The sequence below is a fragment of the Gallus gallus genome, chromosome 4, assembly GCF_016699485.2.
Source record: "Gallus gallus isolate bGalGal1 chromosome 4, bGalGal1.mat.broiler.GRCg7b, whole genome shotgun sequence".
NCBI classification, from domain to species: domain Eukaryota; kingdom Metazoa; phylum Chordata; class Aves; order Galliformes; family Phasianidae; genus Gallus; species Gallus gallus.
The window spans coordinates 38,864,498-38,885,436 of record NC_052535.1 but is presented as its reverse complement, the minus strand read 5'-3'; the positions used below and the strand labels follow the sequence as shown (position 1 = coordinate 38,885,436).

The 20,939-nt window shown below is 40.3% G+C and overlaps 1 protein-coding gene and 1 long non-coding RNA gene across 3 annotated transcripts in view; one reads left to right on the top strand and one right to left on the bottom strand.

Annotated features, from left to right (window-relative positions):
• The window catches only part of SNX25 (sorting nexin 25), a 62,514-nt gene that overhangs the window by 17,139 nt on the left and 24,436 nt on the right, over positions 1-20,939 (top strand). For both annotated transcript variants that reach the window (XM_015276561.4, XM_046940774.1), the window contains exons 4-6: positions 5,755-5,927; positions 6,776-6,962; positions 12,603-12,673. In XM_015276561.4, the coding sequence (XP_015132047.2) occupies positions 5,755-5,927; positions 6,776-6,962; positions 12,603-12,673 (431 nt within the window). The remainder of the gene's footprint in view (positions 1-5,754; positions 5,928-6,775; positions 6,963-12,602; positions 12,674-20,939) is intronic.
• Positions 16,195-19,884, bottom strand: LOC121110734. Its single transcript, XR_005859467.1, has 3 exons — positions 19,303-19,884; positions 17,768-17,883; positions 16,195-16,265 (listed from the first exon to the last, which is right to left on the bottom strand). It is a non-coding gene; the product is annotated as an uncharacterized LOC121110734 (long non-coding RNA).

Below are 20,939 nucleotides of genomic sequence, written 5' to 3'. Positions count from 1 at the left end.
GGGAGATAGGGAATGGGGAAGGAGGTCTGTTTCCCTTTTCTTTCCTATCTTTGGTTACTTTAAAGGAGAATGCATTTCCTGCTAGAAACGAAGCAAAAGAAAATGCTTCTTTAGCTGTGGGTAAGACTGTCAGGCATGACACAGAACCATTAGAATGATAGACAGGACAGCTCGTAACTTTTTCATCTCCCATAAATCACTGGGGATTACCCTGATGTCCAGCTGCTTTTCCTTTTAGGAAGGTAACTGTGACGTGTATAAGTAATATAGTTAGTAAGACAGCAAATGTTAGATAATTGTTTTATTAATCTCTCTGATCTTGATAAAAACGACTTTGGAAATCAAAGGTTGGCTTTGTCCTTGTTTTTTGCAGTGCTTTGCGAAGTTGGTTTGGTTTTGGAGTTTTGTTTTGCTTTTAGCAAGTACTTTTTTCAGGTGTGCTTATAATTCTGGCTTATAAAGGTCTAAATTAAAACAATTTTCATTCTGCTACAGCATCAAGAAGTTTAGAGCTGAGGGTGATATAGATGAAGAGGTGCAGGTCGCATGTTATTTTGATAGTCCTCAGAATGACGTTAATGACAATAGGTGTTGAATATTCTGATGAAAGTCATTTAGAGCGAGTTGCACATACACTTCAGCTCACAATTGCACTGATTGAGACTTAAATGCAACTCCACAAGACTCTCTCTTGAAAGATGAATTAAAGCAACAGCAAGATCAGATGGAACATTTTAAAAGGTTTTTTCTTTTATGAGAATGGATCTTTACATAATATTTTGTGGAGTTGTTGTTAACATATACTGGATACTCTTTACTTCCTTCCAAAGCAGACAGATTTATCTTATTTGTCATTAAATTCCTGGTCATACACGTGTCTGAATCCAGGGTAATTTCTGTGGGATTTGTTGTCCGTGGACCAGTAGTACTGCCAACTCCAAATGTACTGAGGCCATGAGTTCTGTGGGCATTGTAAATGATAACCTCAGGATGGGTTTTTGATTTCATAAATCTCTTGAAGGAATCATTTTTAAGCTCTTCCATGTAGTCTGGAGCATTGAGGCTATGTAAAAATAAAGACAGTACTTAACATCATTAGCTTGTAACCTAACCACAGATACCACGGGTCTTTTATTACTCCTCACTGTCGTGAGTCTTCACAACATGGAGTTACCAGATGGTCTTAGTTAAAACTGTGGGTATCTGGCATAGATACTAGAGTAGAATAAGATATTTTTGTGCGACCTCTGTGGTGATGAACCTGAAAACCCTGTGATAGGTGGTAGTCTGCTACTACAGGGTTGTGCTGGGTCCTGCATTCCTGAGAAATGAAGAGTTGTTGTTAAATGTTGTTGGGGTGAATAGCTACAGCATGGGAAGGAAAATATAGTGGATTTCTGTAGTGTTGGTAATGTTTAAATTGCTTGCCTTTAGAAACACCAAAATAAAACTGCTTTTCTGCTTTCCTTTGTGAAGTGCTGGATAAACCCATAGGTCACTAAGAGACAAGGTCTCAGTGTTGATGATGTTCAGTGGGGTGCACATTTGGTAACTGCCTGAAATGATCTCAGAGTTACTCCAAGCATCAGTTGGGGACCAAAGAACATCACTACTTGGAACAGATCCCATAAAACAGAGTTCACTTTGACAAGCCGTGCTTATAGGTCCGAGTTCCCAGTTTCTGGATCTTCCACTGATTTAGGGGTGGCTGAAGGAAATCTCATTTGTTTTTCAAAGCTGCGGAGTGGCACTGGATAGTGTTAAGAATTCAGAGCATGCTTGAAGAACTCCTACAATGAAAATTACTGGCAAGAAACTTCTGTGAAGTTAACACAGGCATTGTAGCTCATGGGGAAGTGAAGAGGATGATCTGTAAGTGTGCTGTGCAAAGCTCGAGTTCTGTCTGCTGCTTTAGAATCACTGAAGTCATTTGGATCTCTGTTCTCCTATATATGTCACTATTACTTCTTTAATTTTTGGGAGGGCACAAATGAATAAAGCTGCTACTGGCCATTTGTTGCCTGAAGCAGATGAAACGTGCCTGCTTTATGAGCTTCTGGAACTCTTAGCTACAGTGCTGCATTTGTATTAGTTGACTGCATACAGCTATGCTAGGAACTTATGGATAATTGACCAGGCTTTCAGATCTCTCTCTGTGAATGTCTACGTGCATTTTTGGATAAGGATTTTCTGCAATTACTAAATGTCTTTTTGTTTGGAAACTCCAAACAGGTCTAATAACACATGCATAAAACTGGGTAGGGAGAGAAATAAGGCTTTTGTTTCTATTTGAGATACCATTAAAGCTATTAAGTTATATTAAGCGCTCGGGAGATGGAGCGGCTTTGCTTGTTGTTAGTTTCTGCCTTAACTGTTGGTTACTGCAAAATGGATATTATCTTTATTCTTGATAAGGTTCCCCCAGAGGTAAGATCCTGAACTTGAAGATTGTGTCATCAGGACATCCTAGCTACTGCTCCAGGACAGATGACAGCAGTGGTGCTTGTTCTTCTTTCCATGGTCTCTCACCGCTCAGTTATTTCATTGGTAGGTGTGAGGGAGAAGCCTGAGTCAGAAGGGATGCTGCTTTCTGGGCAGGTGTTTAATTGATGAATAGCTTATTTTCCTTACAAACAGATGTTTATACTGAAGCAAATAGAAGAAAAGTAACTGAAAGAACCCCCTTTGCAGAGATTCACTTCCTCTTAGATAATGCAGAATTCTCCAGAAGCCAAAGGAAGCTGTTCTTAAATGGTTTGTCAGCTGCAGTGCATGCAGCTCCCCTTCTCCCTCATATTCCCTCAAGCAAAAATGCATTAGTTGAGTTAGAAGAGCAAGAACCAAAGATTTGCTGTTCTGCTTGTTTATACTGTGCAGTTTTCTGTTCGTTCTATTGACTGTACCAGAAAAGTCCTGGCATGGGTCTAACTCAGCCTATCTCCATGTACTGGCTGTTCACAGGGAATAAATGTGTACAGTAGGAAGGCAAAGATAATGAGAAATCTGCATTCGTGATGGCATAGGTGCAGATATACTCCAGGATGTTGGCGGTCCCAAACAAACTGGCATTCTGTGGGAGATTGATGCTGTGTGTGGTGTGTTTAGAAAGATGCTGATGGCAAAGGGGACTTTAATCTCAATTTAGTGAAATACTATGTGCATAACAGCTGGGCTTCATGCTTTGTACATGTCTGATCTAATAGCTGTGCACCATGTCCCACAAATTAGGTACGTTTGTCTGGGAAGGAAGGGTTGTGTGCGTGTGTGCTCCCAGGCGACAGAACAGTTGCCGCTTGTTTTTAGTTCGGGTTCTCTATCATTGCTCTTAATACCCAGGAACTGCTTGTTAGAAATGGGTCTGATGCCAGCTAGCAGATGCTGGGTGGATGTCACCTGTTCCCTGGTGTTTAGCTCCTGCTTCTGGTGGTGTTTTGAAGTGGCTGACTGGGGGTGGCTCGACCTGCCCACAGGAAGGCTTGGCTTCCCTGAGGGGTGGCTGCACAGAAATGGCTCAGACTTTGTCTGCCTGGGATGTATCTGATTTTGGATAAATAATGAATGCCTTTAGGGGACAGCACGTGATGTGGTGACTGATGTGTTGTTGGGGAGGCAGTAGGATGTATCTGGAGGATGCAAGAGCAATGGAAACGCGCTGAGGAAAATAGCCAGGTATTCAGTTGCCAGAGAGAAGAGATCCTACCAAAACAAGATAAACAGCTTTTGGAACTACATCAGCTGCACCACCTGTGCTGGTTAGTAATGAAATCTGCATGTTTCATACACTGCTCCTCTGAAGAGCAAACAGTATTCGCATCTGAGCTGTTCCAAGGGACTTGTTTTGAAACTAGTCTTACTTGTAGAATTGAAACCCTCTCCATTATCTGTATTTGAATACAAAACCTTTGATTTGGGACTGAATAAATAAGCTTCAGTCAAATTGAAGCCAAATGACATTTTCACATTCTCATTCTTCTGAAAATGAGTTTAAGAACCCGATTTGGCCACCTTGAAACAAATGACTTGTGCTATCACAGCCATGTTGTTACTGTTGCAGCAGATTTGCTCCTTCATGGACTCACTGGCAAAGATCAGTTGTGCAGTGCTGCCTGTCACTGATGGCCATGCACTGGTGCACAACCAGGAACTTCTGGTTTGGCGGCATACAGCTCTTGTTCACATTTCCCACACTGAGGCTATAGGCTTGGAGCAGCTCTATGAGCAGCAGTTGGTTGATGCTAAGCAGGGCAGCAGCCTCCAGCTCTGGGAGGGAAGCAGACATACAGAGGATGGGAAGAGGCACTGGGATGGGACATGTAACACCTGAGGGCATTCTGCTGAGGCCGTAGGCCTCTAAGGTGATGCTGTGTCTGTCTGCTTGTAATCACTAGTTTGATCACCTTGCTGTTTATGTATGTGTGGTTGGGCTGCCTCAGGCATGTGACTGTGAGAGGATTGCTAGGGCACCTTGTCTGTGCTTCTAGAATCATTTTGTTATAAAAGGAAATGTACTGCCATGACCTCCATTATGAAGTTATCATGGCACATGCAGTCAGAGGAGCACTGAGGAGTCCAGGAAGCCATTGGCATCTGCAAGGAGGTGGACTGGTCAGTGCTGGGTGTGCAGTCAAGGCATATGAGGTTTGCACCCCTACAATGTCATGCTTCCCATTTTCACGCTTGATGTACTGTACTGACACTGTTAACCATGTGCTCAGTTCTCATTTGCAGAAAGGTTGAGGTCACTTGTTTGGTGTTTCCCAGCTCTGTGGGAGTCACTTCTATTTGCCATCCTTATTGTATACTTCTAAACATGTTTTATTTTTTGTTGTTGTTGTTAATCCTTCTCTGAATCTGTTGATGCTTACAGTGTACATGAGTGATAATACCAAGTCTGTTACTGTATAGGTGTCTTGCTCAGAGCAATTTGATGTAGTCTGCAGGTGACAGGCTGAAAACTGATGTTTAAGGAAAGCTAGGTCAAACGTACAGGGTATTTTCTGCTTGCCAATTATGAAGGAAGGAACATACCTTCATTATTTAGCAGTTAAACCTGTTTCTCAAACTGGAAATGATCCTAAGTACTCTGCTTATGCAGTGGCTTCACAGTGGTGGGCAGCTAAACTCTGTGATGCTGCTTTCTCACTGCCCTTCCTCAAAGGAGGAGAGGGATAAAATACGATGGAAAAGAGCTCAAGGGTTGAGGTAAGGACAGGGAGATCACTCACCAGTTACCATATGGGTAAACGACTCAGTATAGGGAGATGAATGTAACTTATTGCCATTTAGAGAGACTGAGAGACTGGAGACTGAGAACCAAAAGCAAACTAAAAACACCTTTCTCCCATCCACCCTCTTCTACCTCCTCCCTGTGAGAAGTGTAGAGAAATGGAGTCTCCTTTATGGTCATTCTCTACCCTTGGTCTTTTTTCCTTCCAGTTGTTGGACTGTTTCTACTGTTTCTATTTGATGTAGCATTTCTATTTTCGCTTGTGAAGACGTTAGCAGAGCCAGGGAATTTGGGAATGTGTCATAATAGACTTAAATAATCAAAAAAAAGCAAAACAAAAACCCATTTATAAACACACGAGGGTCAAAGTGTTTATTTACTGAAGTTTTTCTTTAACCTGATAATGGATTTTTCATGTTCTCAATATTTTCAAAAATTGTGAACAATCATAATAGAAGTGGTATGCAAGTTATGCCTCTCTCCTTCTTTCTTTTCCTTTTTTTGTTTTTTTCCCTTTCTTTTCTTAGGCAGGAAGATCCACCGAGACCTTTTTTGCTGCACCCGTGCTTGAGGAGCTCTGATGAAGAAGTAAGGTTCCTGCAAAAATGTTCTCAAATTCTGGTGTGTTGTCTCCTACCCTCAAAGGATGTCCAGTCTGTCAGCTTGCGCATTGTCCTTGCAGAAATACTTGCAACAAAAGGTAGATGAAAGATTGGAGTTAATTAAACACGTACACGTGCAGTATTAATAATTACAGACATCTTTATGTATGTCTTGATGCTATGCTTTTAAGTCCTGATATTTTATTTTCAGTGATGGCCAATAAGGTACTTAATGTTTTCCAAATTAAGCATGTACTTAACTGTCCTGACTTGTTACCAGGTTCCTTAGCACCTTTCAGGATAAAATCCCTTTTGTCTATTCCTTCTGCCCTATTTTTTTTTTCCATAGGGAAACCCTTTTACAGTCTTCAGTGGCACTATTTTTAGTGATTATATTAATAATTTTGACCTGTTGAGCTTCATTCAGATGCACAGAATCCATAGATGTGATTATGATCGAATTATGATACCAGATTTCATTTGTTTTAGACTATGAATTATCCAATTTTTTAAAGAAGGCTTTCTATTTTGCTTTTCATTTTATCATATATGCTTTAGTTAGATTATAAATATGCTTGTCATTTTTTAATGTCATTGAATTCAAGTTCTGAAGTTATGCAGTCTCAAGTACATTATGCAATCCAATTCACTTTACAGCCATTACTAATGAAAATTTAATGTCACAGCTTCCAAGGCACGTGGCAGAAAGAAGAAAATGCTTGAAATTTCCCAAATGGGACTCAACTTTATCAGTGTAGGTTGGTTTGGGTAATGGCACAAACAGTTTTGTCATGAAAAGATAGACATGGTCTCAAATGTACTATGTAGTTCAGGAGACTGGTTTGAAATTCTTTTTTTTTTTGCCTCTTATCTGTAGTATTCTTGAGGAATAACCATTGTACTTCACAACATAAGGATTTTGTTTTAAAATATTTTTCCTCTCCAGTACTGAAACCAGTGGTGGAACTGCTGGGTGATCCAGATTATATCAACCAAATGCTACTCAGCCAGCTGGAGTACAGAGAACAGATGAACGAGCATCAGAAGAAAGACTACACATATGCTCCTTCATATGAGGAGTTCATCAAGCTGATTAACAGCAACACTGATGTTGAATTTCTGAAACAGCTGAGGTACTTGATGCTTCTCTGTAGCTTGTTTGAAACTAAATGCGCTGCTTTTGCTAGCCAGTTACTGAGATCTGAATGAAGTGTATTTTCAATTCAATTTTGAATTTCTTTTTCTTTTGGTGAAGCAGAGACAATAAAGATAACAAGCCACAGTATTCATTAATATGTAATATAGTCAGCTTCTCAGTTTGGTAGAATATGTTAAAAAAAATTCCACTTAGCTGGAACTCAGCTGTTTGCAGTGTGTGATTCTGTGACATGGAAAGAAGGGTTTGAGTTCCAGCACACTTTACCAGTGACGTAGAGGTGTTTCTGGACTATTGCAGGGAGTTGTTTCCCAATTGCATCCTTCTTAAACATGTCAATGAACTGTGAGGAATACCTTAAAAACCTTAAGAAAACCCTAAGTTTCCTACATATCATCAGTGTGTTTCTTGTTGCTGTTTCCCAGTAAAATAACGTGTACTCCCTCTTGTACTTATTTTCCATTCCTCTCAAAAAATCTCAGTTACCACCTAATTTTTCTTCCAACTTCCATCATAACATACCCACGTGCATCTTGAACCTGTTTGCCCAAGAATGAGATGATCTTTATACTTGCCTTATCTTTACAGCTGTGCTGTTTCTCCTGTGATTTCTGATGCAAGAGAAAGGATAAAGAGCAAGTGAAGCCTGGGGAGCAGGCCAAAGGGATACTATCCAGATAGAATTTTTGTACTGTCTTGGTTTTGTTGAGCACACTAAAGCTTTAGAAAGCTGCTGAACCCATTTTCAGAGTACTGGTCCTAATCTGTCACCGCTAGTCAGAAGTGTTATTTTTCCTTTTCCCTTGCTCCCTTCAGTTGCTGCCACAAGTCAGCTTTCTTTCTAAATGGCTGCAGCAACATCTGAAAGACATAATTTCATTTATACGTCGATTCCATTTTGTGCACTCCGGGTCATCTGTTGTGACCCAGACCTTTTGTTAGACTCAGCTTGATCAGGCCAAGTGATGGGTGTACCGAGATGGAGTCTTGTGGGCAGCATAAATACTTTCTCTTGTTCTTTTCCCTGATTCTGAAACCACTTGCATTTCTGAGACAGGAAAATGCATTTAGGTGATGGTGAAATGATCTTGTTGCTTGGCTACTTATTGCTCATCTGCTGTAAAATTTGCTCTTTACTCTGGGCCAGTGTGCCTTTACTGAGAGCAGAAATTAGTCTCTATTAGACTCTGTCTAAAACCTAATTGACATCATATTTAGTAGCATAATCACACTAATGGATCTGCTTGTTTCAAAAGAAACCCAACTCTTCTGTTGTTATTCTGGCATATTAATGCACTCAGTGTGCTCTCTTTTTAGCTGATAGGTCATCCTAAACTGTGTTCTCTAATATCGGGTAGCGAATTTGCTTCATGAAGTTATGTGGTTTTGGCTGCACTGAGATTTCTGCTTTCTGCCCTATGGAGTCTGACTACTATCATTTTGAGATGTGTTCTTCTGCACCTCATGTAATATTGATCTGTATTTAAATGGAAAATATCCAGGAAAATTTCATTTAATTACAAAGAGAAAAATAGTGTTTGATTTTGAGGGCTGTGCTCTTTCTTCTGCTATGCAGAGCCTGCCCCTATGGAAGCATTCGTGAAAAGCATTCCTCTGTGGGCGAATAAATTCCTCTTTTGTTTGGTCTCCAGCACTTAGAGATGGGCCTACCTGCGTGGTCATCTCCAAGTTAGGTAGTGTATTTTGCAAAGTTTTCATGATATACCAAAGAAAGTTTGCAGATTTATGTCAAGGAAACCAAACAACAGTCTCTGTGTGGATGAACAAAACAAATGATACTTGAAATGAACAAACTAAATAGCATTTCGGGTTGTATTTCCCATCTGCGAACCACAGGAGAAATCTGTAAAGAAGAAATTAAAGAGAATTAATGAATCACTGAATATCCTGAGTTGGAAGGGACCCGCAAGTATCATCAAGTCCAATTCCTGACTCCACTCAGGACAACTTGAAAGTTAAATCATCTAAGAGCAAAATAAGCCCTTAGAATGCAAGGGAACATGGTTAGGTTCCCTTAGAGGGATGGGAGTGAGGTGAGTGCTTCCAGTCATCCTACAAGAAATAAATTACTGGTATGTTGTACTTTTAGCATCAAACTGGGAAACCTGTCTGTTCTGAGTAATAAAGCTCTGTTCCTCAGAAGTTTTGTTTCCTGGTTTTACTTGGAAATAATTTTTTACCAATTATTCTGAGCTGGTGTATGGCATCTATGAATGTTCAGCCTCCTCCTATTGCTCCTGATGTTGCCACGTAACATCTTGGAAAAGAATGGATTTAAGTAGTTACAATTTTCTGTGTAGGCTTAGCTTTGAGGAAATTATCCTCAGGCACTGTAGTTGCTGGGAAACTCAGTATTTCTTTGAAACATCCCTGCTGTGCTTCATCTTTGCAGATGAATTTAATTACCGTCTATTTACAAAAATAAACATAAAACGTTTTGTTGAATAAAACAGGCTGTGAAGCCCTGATAAAAATTCCTCAGACTCTTGACTGACTGCAGTCAAGAAAGCTCAAGTTCCTGGATGCTCTGATAAGTTTGCATGTGACATTACAGTAGAGGTGTCCCATAAGTACCTTCTCAGGCTGATCTCATTAGCATGGCCTTGCTAAGGTTTCTTGTGACTAGAATCAGGTTTTTGTTATTGGGTAAGTAGGGAAGAATTCCCAGCTGGATCGTCAGATACCTGTGGGTAAGGGATTTTGTTGCTTTTGGTGAGGAGATCAGGAAGGAGAGGCCGTGTGTGCTGCATCTCCTTGTAAGGAAGCGTACCTGCTTTCTGCCTTGCAAAATGGCTTTCCCTCAAACGCTAATAATGGTGCTAGGATTTTCTAAATCTTTTTGTTCCTCTCCTTGGTTAGAAGCATTGCCTTGAGAAGAAAAACAGTATTGATTTTTGTGTTGGTTTTGCATGGTTTCTGTTTTTAGAACTTAAAGTGATGCAGGAACTATTTATCATTACTTCTGTAGAAAGTTTTGAATTCACAGTTCATTATATCTGCACAGGGCCTCTGACTTCGGTTCACTTTATCTCTTAACAGAATTTCTCTGCCTTTTTGGAAACCATTCTATTTTTGTAAGAGACGTTTGTGAAGTTTATTTTCATTAAAAAGTAATTTAGTGTTTTCAGAGGATGTGTTTTGTAATTCTTTTTTCTTTCCATTCATACCTTTGCATTCTTAAAATTAGAATTTGTTTGGAAAATGCAAAAAAAAAAAATTTCCAGGGAAGGAGATGTTGTATGGTTATCTACAAACTTCTCTCAAAGTCACCCTTCTAATGTTTACCTCCATTGTTGTGATGAAGCGAGGTAGAGTTTAATTCCTGTTGTATCGAGTCTCCACAAAGTGTGTTGTCCTTATTTCTTTCAAGAAGAGAGAGTTATACAGTGAAATTTCACCCTCGTTTCCCCTCAGATCTAAGTCAGCATAGATAAATTGGAAGGCTGCTACAAATGAGGAAAGAAAGATGAATTCTGCATGAGAGATGTGAAATGAATTTACTTCTGTCAGAAGAAGACTGGAGATAAGACTTGATGAGTTAACGTAGCAGGGAGTAAACAGTGATAAAGAAATAAGCCCGTGGGTACTTCTTAATTCTGCTTTAAAAATGTGTTTTATTTATTCTGTTATTAATAGAGCAGCAAAAGGTCAGTATGCAATTCACGGTGAGAAAGGTTGTTATCTCATGCTCTGTGCTGTCTTCTATTTAAGATATGAGGGAAAGGGATGAACGTGACAAAGAGCTGAGGAAGAGATAAGAGTGGGAAGGTATATGTGAGATTGTGATTGGTCCTGCTTGTTGTGTACAGTTCACTTCTTGAAAATGAAATGAGTACATCACTTTTAGAAGTTCCAGAGATGTTTACTCACCTATTGCCATGGGGCATGCAGCTAGAAAGTTCAGACCAAACTTGCAGAGAGAAAGGGCTGCAGTCTGGCAGGCCAGCATGACTGGGGTGGCGGTTTGGGCTTAGGAAGAACAGGCCAAATTGTCTTTGGGGATGTAACTTGGAGCATCTCCCTTAAAATAAAGAACAGAAGAAAAGGCTTGTTATCATATTGATAATGGAAAGGTGTAAAACCAGGAATGTGAACAAATGGGTGTAAATTTTGGAAGAAAGGAAGCTGTAGAAGCGGGGACTACCTTCCATATGGTAGTATTTTTTTTGGTTGTTCTGTGGTACTTGATAATTTCATGTCCTGTGTTTTTAACCTTAGAACACTGCAGTGAGGTGAGTGGCCCTTTTTATAGATGACAGAACCAAGGCACCAAAAGCCTAAGCGAGCTGCCCAGAATTGTTTGGAAAGCCTGTATCTGAGCAGGGAGTTAATTGCAGGCTTTCATGCAGCAGAATATCACGCTCCTCGTGGGACTTTTCGTCCTCTGAAGTACTGAACAGAACTGTGGTGATGGATGGAAACAAGAGAAAAGTAATGGCAAAAAGAAATAGGGTTAGAAAAAATGGAATACTTGCAAACATGTTATCATAGAATTACTGGTTAGACAAATCAGGTTCTTGACTTTTTATTTGGTATTGAAGGAGTTGTGTAGAATCAGGATTACTGCAGAAAAAAACACCTGGTAAGTGTAGTTCTAAGTGATTGTAAGTGGTATGCTTATGAAGAGGCAAAGGTTGTCCAGACAAACACTAAAAAATTTACAGGAGGAAGGAAGGACAGGGAGAAATGGATAACATTGGTGAAGAATAGATGAAGGACCATGTATTCAATGGGTTGCAGGTCCTCTCTTAAACAGAGGATTAAGTCGTTGTGGAAATGGGAGACTTCCCAGGAGGCATTAGGCTTCATCGGGGAGTTGATTGATTGAGGTTAGGGAACTCCTACAGAGATGAGTTAAATTTACTGGAAGACTTCTTTATTACTGATATTATTAGTTTCCAAAGTAAATGCACTGAGAGAAATCTGTAAGGTTGCCCTGACCAGGACTTTGAGGAAGATTTAATTGGAAACTGTTTCCTTTGCCGTTACAAAACTGAAGGTAAAATTCAGCTTACTAACTGTGGTAGCTGAACACATTGTGTATAGTATAGATTGGGGTGACAAGCTGCTTATAATTACTCCTGGGGTGTAGTACTGTAGAACTTTTTCCTTCCCCTAGAGGTACAAAAGCTCCATATATATAGATATAGATAGATATATGTATACACTAGCTAGAAGAACCTTGATATACAGCTGTTTGATCTTGAACTGAGTTCCCATCCTAGTTTCCTACAGTGGATTTATATTTACTCTTCATGTTAAAGAGCATGACTTACTATTGTATTCACAGAGTTAGTGTCTGTGCTATGGCAATATTAGAGAGAAAGAAATATTATTGCTAGTTGGGAGTTTTTCTTTTGTTTCAAGACTAGATTTTTCCCTGTTCTTTTCCCCTTGTGCACTATTGCTTAGGTTGTAAATGTACTGAGCAACAATTCAGTTTTCAGGGGAGGGGGAGGTGTTTTTTATTCATTCTTAATTATGCTATATGAGGAATGCACTGTAAAAAAAAATATATATATATATTATAATAATAAACACTCTTTTCTTTCTCTCCTCTCTCTTTACCCTTATCCCCTGCCATTTTTAAAACTAGGTATCAGATTGTAGTGGAAATAGTTCAGGCAACCACAATCAGCAATTTTCCCCAAGTGAAGAGGCAGAAAGGTAAGAATCCTGTTTGTTACCAATCATATCTGTTTCATTTTGCAAAGCTATTTGAGCTCTAGAAATAGATAGGTCAGTTTATGGGGGATTTTTAGACAGATATTAGGAATGCTGTGCATTCAGTATTGCAGTTCTGTTTCATTTGTCTGATTGTTCTAAAATCTCCATGGTGTATTTCCATCCCCTGCCATATTGTCTCCATCTAAGCTGATGGGTCAAGAAGATGATTGTACCTATTTTTTTTTAATCTTCAAAACTTGCTGCATCTTGGATTTCTGGTGCTGCAAATTCTTATGCTGAGAATCTTGCTTCCTCTTTTTTATTCCTACAATCCATTCTATAAAGTCTCTGCTGTTTCAAAGCACAGAATAAGGAATGATGCAGCATGATTATCAGTCTGACTTTATTTTGACTTGTATTGCATTTTTGTGTTGCAGTACAGAGTGCTCTTAAATCCTTCCGTGGTGTTTTGGCAATGTCTACCTTTTGAAATGTGTGTGAACTTGCATCTTACATTTGCGCTTATATTGAAGATGTATGTACTTATGGTTCTCAAGATGTACTAGAACTGTGGTATATTTTCAAGATTTTTTACTGATGGAAAAGTTATCAAACAAAATTTTTGCTTGAACAGATACATTTGAGATCCACATAGCCATAGCAGAAAACAATGGACAACATGAGTTAAGGGAGCTTACAAGCAGGAGGGGAGCAACATATGTGGTCCCATAGTGACAGGACAAGAGGAGAGATGGCTTTAAACTAAAATAGAGGGGATTTAGGTTATCAGGCATGTCCAACCCATGGGCCACATGTGGCCTGGCACAGCTCACAGTGCAGCCCACCCCCCACAGTTTTATGAGGGCTGCTTCAAAAGTAATGCCTCTTATTTTATGACGTTGTCCTACAACATGAGAGGCCTATGGTAGTGGTACGCCAGTAGAGGTTGAACCTTCCCACCAATATTCCATTACACGTTGCTGCTGTGTAACAGATGGCAGAAGAGGGATGATCTGACAGAATGGTGTCTGATATGGAAGTGTGTGTGAAGCAAAGAGGTATCATTGAATTTTTCTATGCAGAAAAAATGGCACCCACTGATATTCATTGGCTCTTGCTGAACTTTTCTGGAGACCAAACAGTGGGTCTGAGCACAGTGAGGTGGTGGGTGGTGCATTTCAGCAGTGGTGACAGTGGGTCGTCTCTCCTGGTGCAGTTTACTATGAGCACAGCATGCAGGCTCTTGTTCATTGCTGACAAAAATGCAGAGCTAACAGTGGTGACTTTGAAAAAGTGTGTTCTCTTGCTGAGAATTTGCTCTATGAAACAGTGTTATTGTGCTCTTTGTATTTATTCTTGTTTCCATGAAAATAATTAGGAGGCATTTCTTGTGGTGCAACCTTCATAGATGCAGCCCTAGACAATTCCACTTTGTTCAGCGTAGCTCAGACAAACCAGGATGTTGGACACTCATGGGTTAGGTGTTAGGAAGAGGGTGTGGAGGCTGCATAGGGAGCTGTGGGTGCCTCTTCCAACGTGGCCTTAGGCACCTCCAGGGATGGCACCTGGGCAGCCTTGAGCTGGTGGGGGGGCACCCAGCCCCCAGCAGAGGTTGGGGCTGGGGGGCTTTAAGGTCCCTTCCAACCCAAGCCATTCTATGATTCTAAGAATGAATTTGTTTGTAACCTAAACTAAGAGATCTTGGTTTTAGTTCCTTGTGTCACATAGGAAAGCTTTTAAAGGTGATTCAGGTGTAACGGAAGAAAAAATAATGCAGAAACATAAAGAAGCACCCCAGGAGGAGTGGGATTGGCAGGGGGACAATTGATTGTTAGTCGGAAGAGTTTGGAGTTCATCCTTGACTTTCTGAAAATACAACATGTGCATTTCTTTCACATCCTAAAATAGAGCTAGATATGCATTCCTATGGAGTATATTGATTGTACCAAATTGAGGTAAAAGTTAGCATTAGTTTTTGTGCAAGCATGCATCCCAGAAAGAAATATTAATGTTTCTTAGATGAGAGTTGAATGGAAAATGGGTTTCATAAAGTAACAAAATGAAGCGAGGAAGTTAACTCTGAGTACATTATGAAAAAATCAATCTTGCTAAGCCTGTATTTCCATTTGTGCAATGTTGGCCTTTGTTGTGAGAAGAATTGATTTGGGGAGTATTTTTTTTGCAGTTTAGGCTCCTGCAATTAATTACTGATCTTTTTTTGGTCTCAGTGGAGTTTATCCAGTTAACTATACGCTGAGCACTGAAGAGAAGAGGCTTTTCTGAAGCTGGAAGTGCGTTGCTCTGCAGAATAGATGTAAAAATGCTGGTGCTATTATATGACAAAGGAGATCAACTTCCGCATATTCTGTGGTTAAGCTGATTCTGCATTTTTATGGCCTCCTGTGGAACAGGCTTCCTAGTGGGGTGACCGATGCCCCACACCCGTCACTGTTCAAACAGCATTTGGATAGCGCTCTCATTTATGTACTTCTGGTTTGCTGTGCAGTGGTCAGGTAGTTTGAAGGTCCCTTCCAACTGAGCTATTCAAATAACTGTTCCTCAAGAAAGTGATGTTTTTTGACTTATGTGGAACAGTATGTTCAACTCTGGCCTACAATACAATCCCATTATAGTTCACACACGTTAAAGGCAGATTTTTTTTTTGCCTTTTATTTTCTTTACTAAGGCTTCCATCTCCCAGAGTTTCCGGTCTCATTCAGTTCGTGGTAGAACTTTAAGAGGAACCACTGGACTGTAGAGGGTTTAAATATATATTTGTAAAGGTTTCTGTGTCTTGATTTTGTCGATATCTTTTTGAAGGAGGTAGAAACATTTTTTCGAATCTGATAATGTATCTGAAAGAAAGTTCAAAGAAAAAGGATCTGTGGTACTTTCCTTAAAAATTGGAGTAAACACACATGCAGAGCACATCTTTGTCATGTAGGAAAAAAAACACAACCAAACAAGAAAATCAATGCTCATAGAACAGACCACCACATAAGTAGTTTCACCATTTCAGAGTTTCCTTTCTTAATGCCAGAGCATATCGCTGCCTTGCGACTGCTAGATTTCATGGTGAATAGCTATAAACATAAGCTTTTTGCAAAATGGAAGTGTTTGCACAGTCCCATTTTTCTTTTTTAAATCTCTTTCCCCCGTATCTGTTTGCTTATCTGTAATTGTGTGACTGGTGTGTGTGTGATTTTGCCCTTTTTCTACTAGTAAATGAGCTGTTGTCTTTTGTGTAGTGGTCACCTCTTCACTTTGATTCCAGCCTGAGGATAGTCTTAACTCCTAACTATTTCCATTTTCTGGTGGCAAAGTTGTGTTGTGAGAATGCACCTTCATCACTAGTGCCTGGGTGTTGACTTAGGGCACATAAAGAATAATTTGTACACAAACAGCTTGAGGTATGGGATTTTCCTGACATGGTGTTTTCAGTAAGAAAAGGTACAGCAACAACTGAGAGGAGTGGTTGATGCAGCATGAGTGGACAGTCTTCCACAGCAATGAGTGCCTAGCTGCTATGTAAATGAAGTAAGCTGTGCAAGTCCAGGACCAGCAATAAACAGGACTGAGCAGAAGTGTGTACCTTTGACAAGACCAGAGATATTTTAGTTTACAAAAAATATTAGGTGTTTATTGTTTAAGAATGAGTTACTTGAGGGCCACACTACAGATTGTGATGACTTCTGATATAACCTACAGTTCCCTGACTTTGTATGGCTTGATCCAGTAACAACGAAGTATGCATTTAATACCAGTGCCCAGAAGTGTTTGAGAGGAATATTTGTCCCTCAGCAAGGACAAAGTACTTAATTTGTGTTGGTGCCACCTGTTGGCAAGATGTCTAGCTGTTAAAGCTTTTTAAGAAAAGCAGAAAGTACTTCTGAACATCATTGCATTAAACCATATCCAGTGGAAAAAATAGCATGCTATAGGGTCGTCTTTCTTTTCAGATTTTATCACCTGGCATGTTAGCCTAGGAGAGCAAAGGAAAGCGTACAAAAGCATCCGATCCATTTTAAGCAGTATGTTTTGCATGTGACTTCCTGAGAGAGTCAAATATCTTAAAGGGCTGAGACAGAATAATTTCAGAGGTTTACAGTCCAATGCCTGTTGTAGATGGGTGATGTAACTTCTGTGTCCAGGATTGCTTCCAGTCATTGCTAAAGCTGAACAGTAAGAAACCTAGTGTAGTATTAATGTTTGCAGAGGTGTTGACAATTTATTTTTGGAGTTATGCAGGCTGTTGTAGTGTCAACAAACAAGGTAACAACTTCTAACATTTCCCCATTCACGCATGCACAAGATTGCTTTTTGCTTTTTCAGCATTTGCTTTTTCTCCTAACCCTCCTTCCATATACCCTCCTCCGAAGCTGTCAGGATCATTGCAGCAATGACTATAGAAGGAGGTTTGCTTTTTACTCATCCTTATTTCTTCCTGTTGATATTTTTGGACTGTGCTCTTCTTGAACTGCATGCGCTCTGGTTGGAAGAATAACATCTTTCTACGTCTTCCTGAAAAATGAAAACCAAAATCCAACTTTCCCTTCATCTTACCTTTTGTTAAGAATTGATCTCTTGGAAGTACTGAATCAAATTTGAGCCTCCATTTTAAAATCCATTTTTCTTTACAAAATGTGTATCCTTTACGTTTTGAAAAACTACAAATGCATGTCTGAAAGTTGGTTTGCTGTAGGAAACTGTAGGAAAGCAGTTTTGTGAGAGGATCAATCTAGACCAGGAACTGTGGCATGAGTTGGAGAGGGCCTGTGCTTCTAGAAGGAAGAGTAGGTCTTAATTTTTCTAAAGGCTTTCAGAAACAATCATGAAATAGCTACAAAGTAAGTTGCTAAAATAGTTTGACGTTTATTGTAATGTAAATATACTAGACCTGCATTTTAACAGACAAAACTTTTTCATCTCTTACTGATGGCTGTTAGAGAATTCTACAGGAAACCCTTCTTACTGGATGCTGTTTAAAACAGAAACAACAGCATCAAATCAGTGAAGGCATATAGTTGTCTTCAGGTAAAACTGAGCAAATCTCTTCACAGCTTCCAATATTCTGAATGGATTTATTTGATTTACCTTCTACTTCTCTTTGTCCTCCAATGTCTGTGTGACAGCATGACCAGAAGCCATCCTCACATGGCAGTTCAGAACAGTTTTTCAGACACCACGCTGTAACTGACCACAGAACAGCCCTGTTGAGAAAATTGTTCCTTTTCAAGCAGGTATTGTGAGACAGGTTGAATAAGCAGCCATTTATTTCTGAATGAAAAAACCTACTGAGTGACAGTAGGTTTCTCCTGCTGAGCATTTCCAGTATGTGTCTAGATACTTGCTTTTGTAAATGGAGCTGAAGACTTATGCAGAAACAGAGCTGTCTGTGGGTAAGCTTCATTATGTACTGTAGTTCTGAAAGGTGCTTGAATGTTCAGCTTTAGAAAGGGGCTTTCGTTTTGGAAAGTCAGGCTTCAGGCTAACTTGGAAGAGTGGATTGTGATGTGTGGGTTTTGTCAAGATGATAATTTTGGGTGGAGTAAAATGGATACTTCTCCATTCCAGTGCATTACAGATGTCATCTAACTTAATTACAACAAAACTAGATTATGCCTTCACACCACACCATCCCCTACATAGGGATACACAGTTATTTTTGCATAGCTTGTTGGCAGTGATTAAAGGGTTACATACAACTGTATTTGCATGGATACATGGATGGAATCCTCCACTCACTCAGCTCTGGTGTGGCCACGCCTGTGTGATTCTTGTGGATGGAGATGAAGTGACTCTGATCATGGCAGACTGATTTGTTTTCATTTGTGATTTTCAAATGAGTTCCCCAGAGGATCTACTTCTTCCTCTTCCTGAGATCCTCTGTGTGAGCTAGTGATAGCCAAAAGAGGGTGGGAGGACGGCTGACTAGTTGGACAGAAGTGACCAAGAGGAACATAGAGGCTATATGTGGTTAGGGTTATGTAGCTGTAAAGAACATACTTTCTCCCATGCTCAAATTTACCATACTGCCACTGTGATGTGGAAGGGTGTGTTGCGCTACATGTTTCGAAGGATCAGCACCTAAATTCCCTGTAACATCCCTTTAAGGCCTTTCCCCCAGATCTGTTGGCTGAAATATTAGGGGTTCAATGCAGTTTTGATAGCTTGAACCATCCTTTATGCTCATGGACAGATCAAGTTCTGAAAGTCAAAACATTGTCATGCTTAAGAGAGTGTACAGAAGGGACTGAGGCTTGAATTAGGAGTGATACTTGATTAGTAACTCAAACTACTTTTAACCTCTGTGTTCTCTCTTGTCTGCAGTTCTGTCTTCTGGGTGAGCAGATGACACACGTGTGTAACCTGAGTGATTTGATCAGTACTTATTTACATTGTAGAGTGGATGTTTAAGTGACTTAATGGATTTGACAAGGAATCCTGAATCCATCCAAGATACTTGTAGCATTTTTTCCAAGGAGTTGTGAAACCTTTGGAGGAAAACAAATAATGCTAGACCAGAGAGTTCATGATATTAAAGATGTCACAGTGATCTAGGATGTATGGGAGCAGCACCAGCTGTTCCAGGGCAGATTCAGACTGGATGTGAGGCAACATTTCTTTACCGTGAGGTGGTCAAACACCGGGACAGGCTTCCTGGTGAGGTGGTCGATGCCCCACGGCTATCGGTCGGTGTTTGAGAGGTGTTTGGAGATTGCCCTCCTTTACGTACTCTTTTGATGAGCCCTGTGGTGGTCAGGTAGATGTACAATTCTATTATCTTTCTGTAAACTTGTGGTACTTGTTAAATGTCCCGGTAGTGACTTAAACACTCAGTGGAACTTCATCTTCGCATCAAGTAGGCAGTGCATGCTGCTAAGCTCAGCTCTTGCAAAAAGGTCCTACAGAAACGCATACGAAGTCATGGATGTGCAGTGTTCCTCCACAGACTGGAGAGACAGAGGAGTCGGTGCTGCTGTGCTTGTTGCCAGGTGACAGGCATCTGTCTTTCTGGAAGCTCTAAAGGAACAGGACTTGTTTCCATTTGAGTTACATTTTTGCCGAGTAACTGAGATTAAAATGAGAAGCTTTTGTATGCCGCTTCCGTGGAGAAGCGGACTGTAAAGAGGTTCCTGATTAGCTGCTGCTGGAAAAATCATGTGCAGCTTGTGGAGGAACTGTGTGTCTCATTTGGCTGATGAGGAGCAGGTTTTTCGTTTGTTTGTTTTCAAGGGGGGGGGGGACGACCCATCCAAAAACTGTAAAGTTTTGCTGGTAAAAACAAACAAAAAGAACTGTCCAAATCTTTCATTTTCTTTCCGTGCATGATGGTGGAACATTAGTAGCATATGTCTGCTTCTCTTCCCTTTATTGGTGATTACCAAAGGGCATGTGAGTAAATGCAAGCTGCTGCTTCTGTGATGTTCTGGTTTTAATTGGCTTTTGCCAGGATATCTGAATGTAGCAAATGTACTGATGATTCTCAGAATTGGTGAAAAGGCTCGTATTTGTATTTCAGTACTGTGGTAATAGGAGAGGATGGATTGAAAAGAGTCCACTGCTTGCTGCAGTGAGCAGCAAGCTCACTGTGAGCCTCCTGTTTGTTGGCAGAGGGACCTCACTGCCAGGCTGTCCTGCTGACAGGAGTGGGTTGGCAGTGGGATCTTCAACTCTCCACCCCAAGTGGTTCTGACATTGGAGTGGCTCCTTATAGGTGTGAAGATGTTTTGAAAGTAATTCATCTCAGGAAATGGATGTGGTGTAGGGTTTGTTTTTTCTTTCCTCGAGGCCTTCTACAATCACAGGATGGTAAGACTTAACACAGTAAGGACGTTTTCTTCTAAAGCCCTCTGAGAACATGTTGTTCTTTACTAAGGAAGTTTTAAGTAGGTCATCATATAGCATTGGTCGTGGACTTGGAAAGTGTCCATTTTTGAGCTCTGCAGAGTGGCAGCTGTGTCTGCAGAGGGGTAAGGGAGAAAGATTCAGTCATAAGAGGAGGCTGAGGAGTTGTACCAGGGGAGGTTCAGGTTAGATGTTAGGAAACATTTCTCTAAAAGGATGATAGTGCATTGGCACAAGCTGCTGAGGGAGGTGCTGGAGTCACCATCCATGGTGACATCTAAAGAACTTGAAGATGTAGTACTGAGGAATGTGGATTAGTGGGCAATATTGGTGGAAGGTGGACAGTGGGACTAGATCATCTTAGAAGTCTTTTCCAACCTTAACGATTCTACTGTGCGTAGCAGCTTAGCTGACGCAG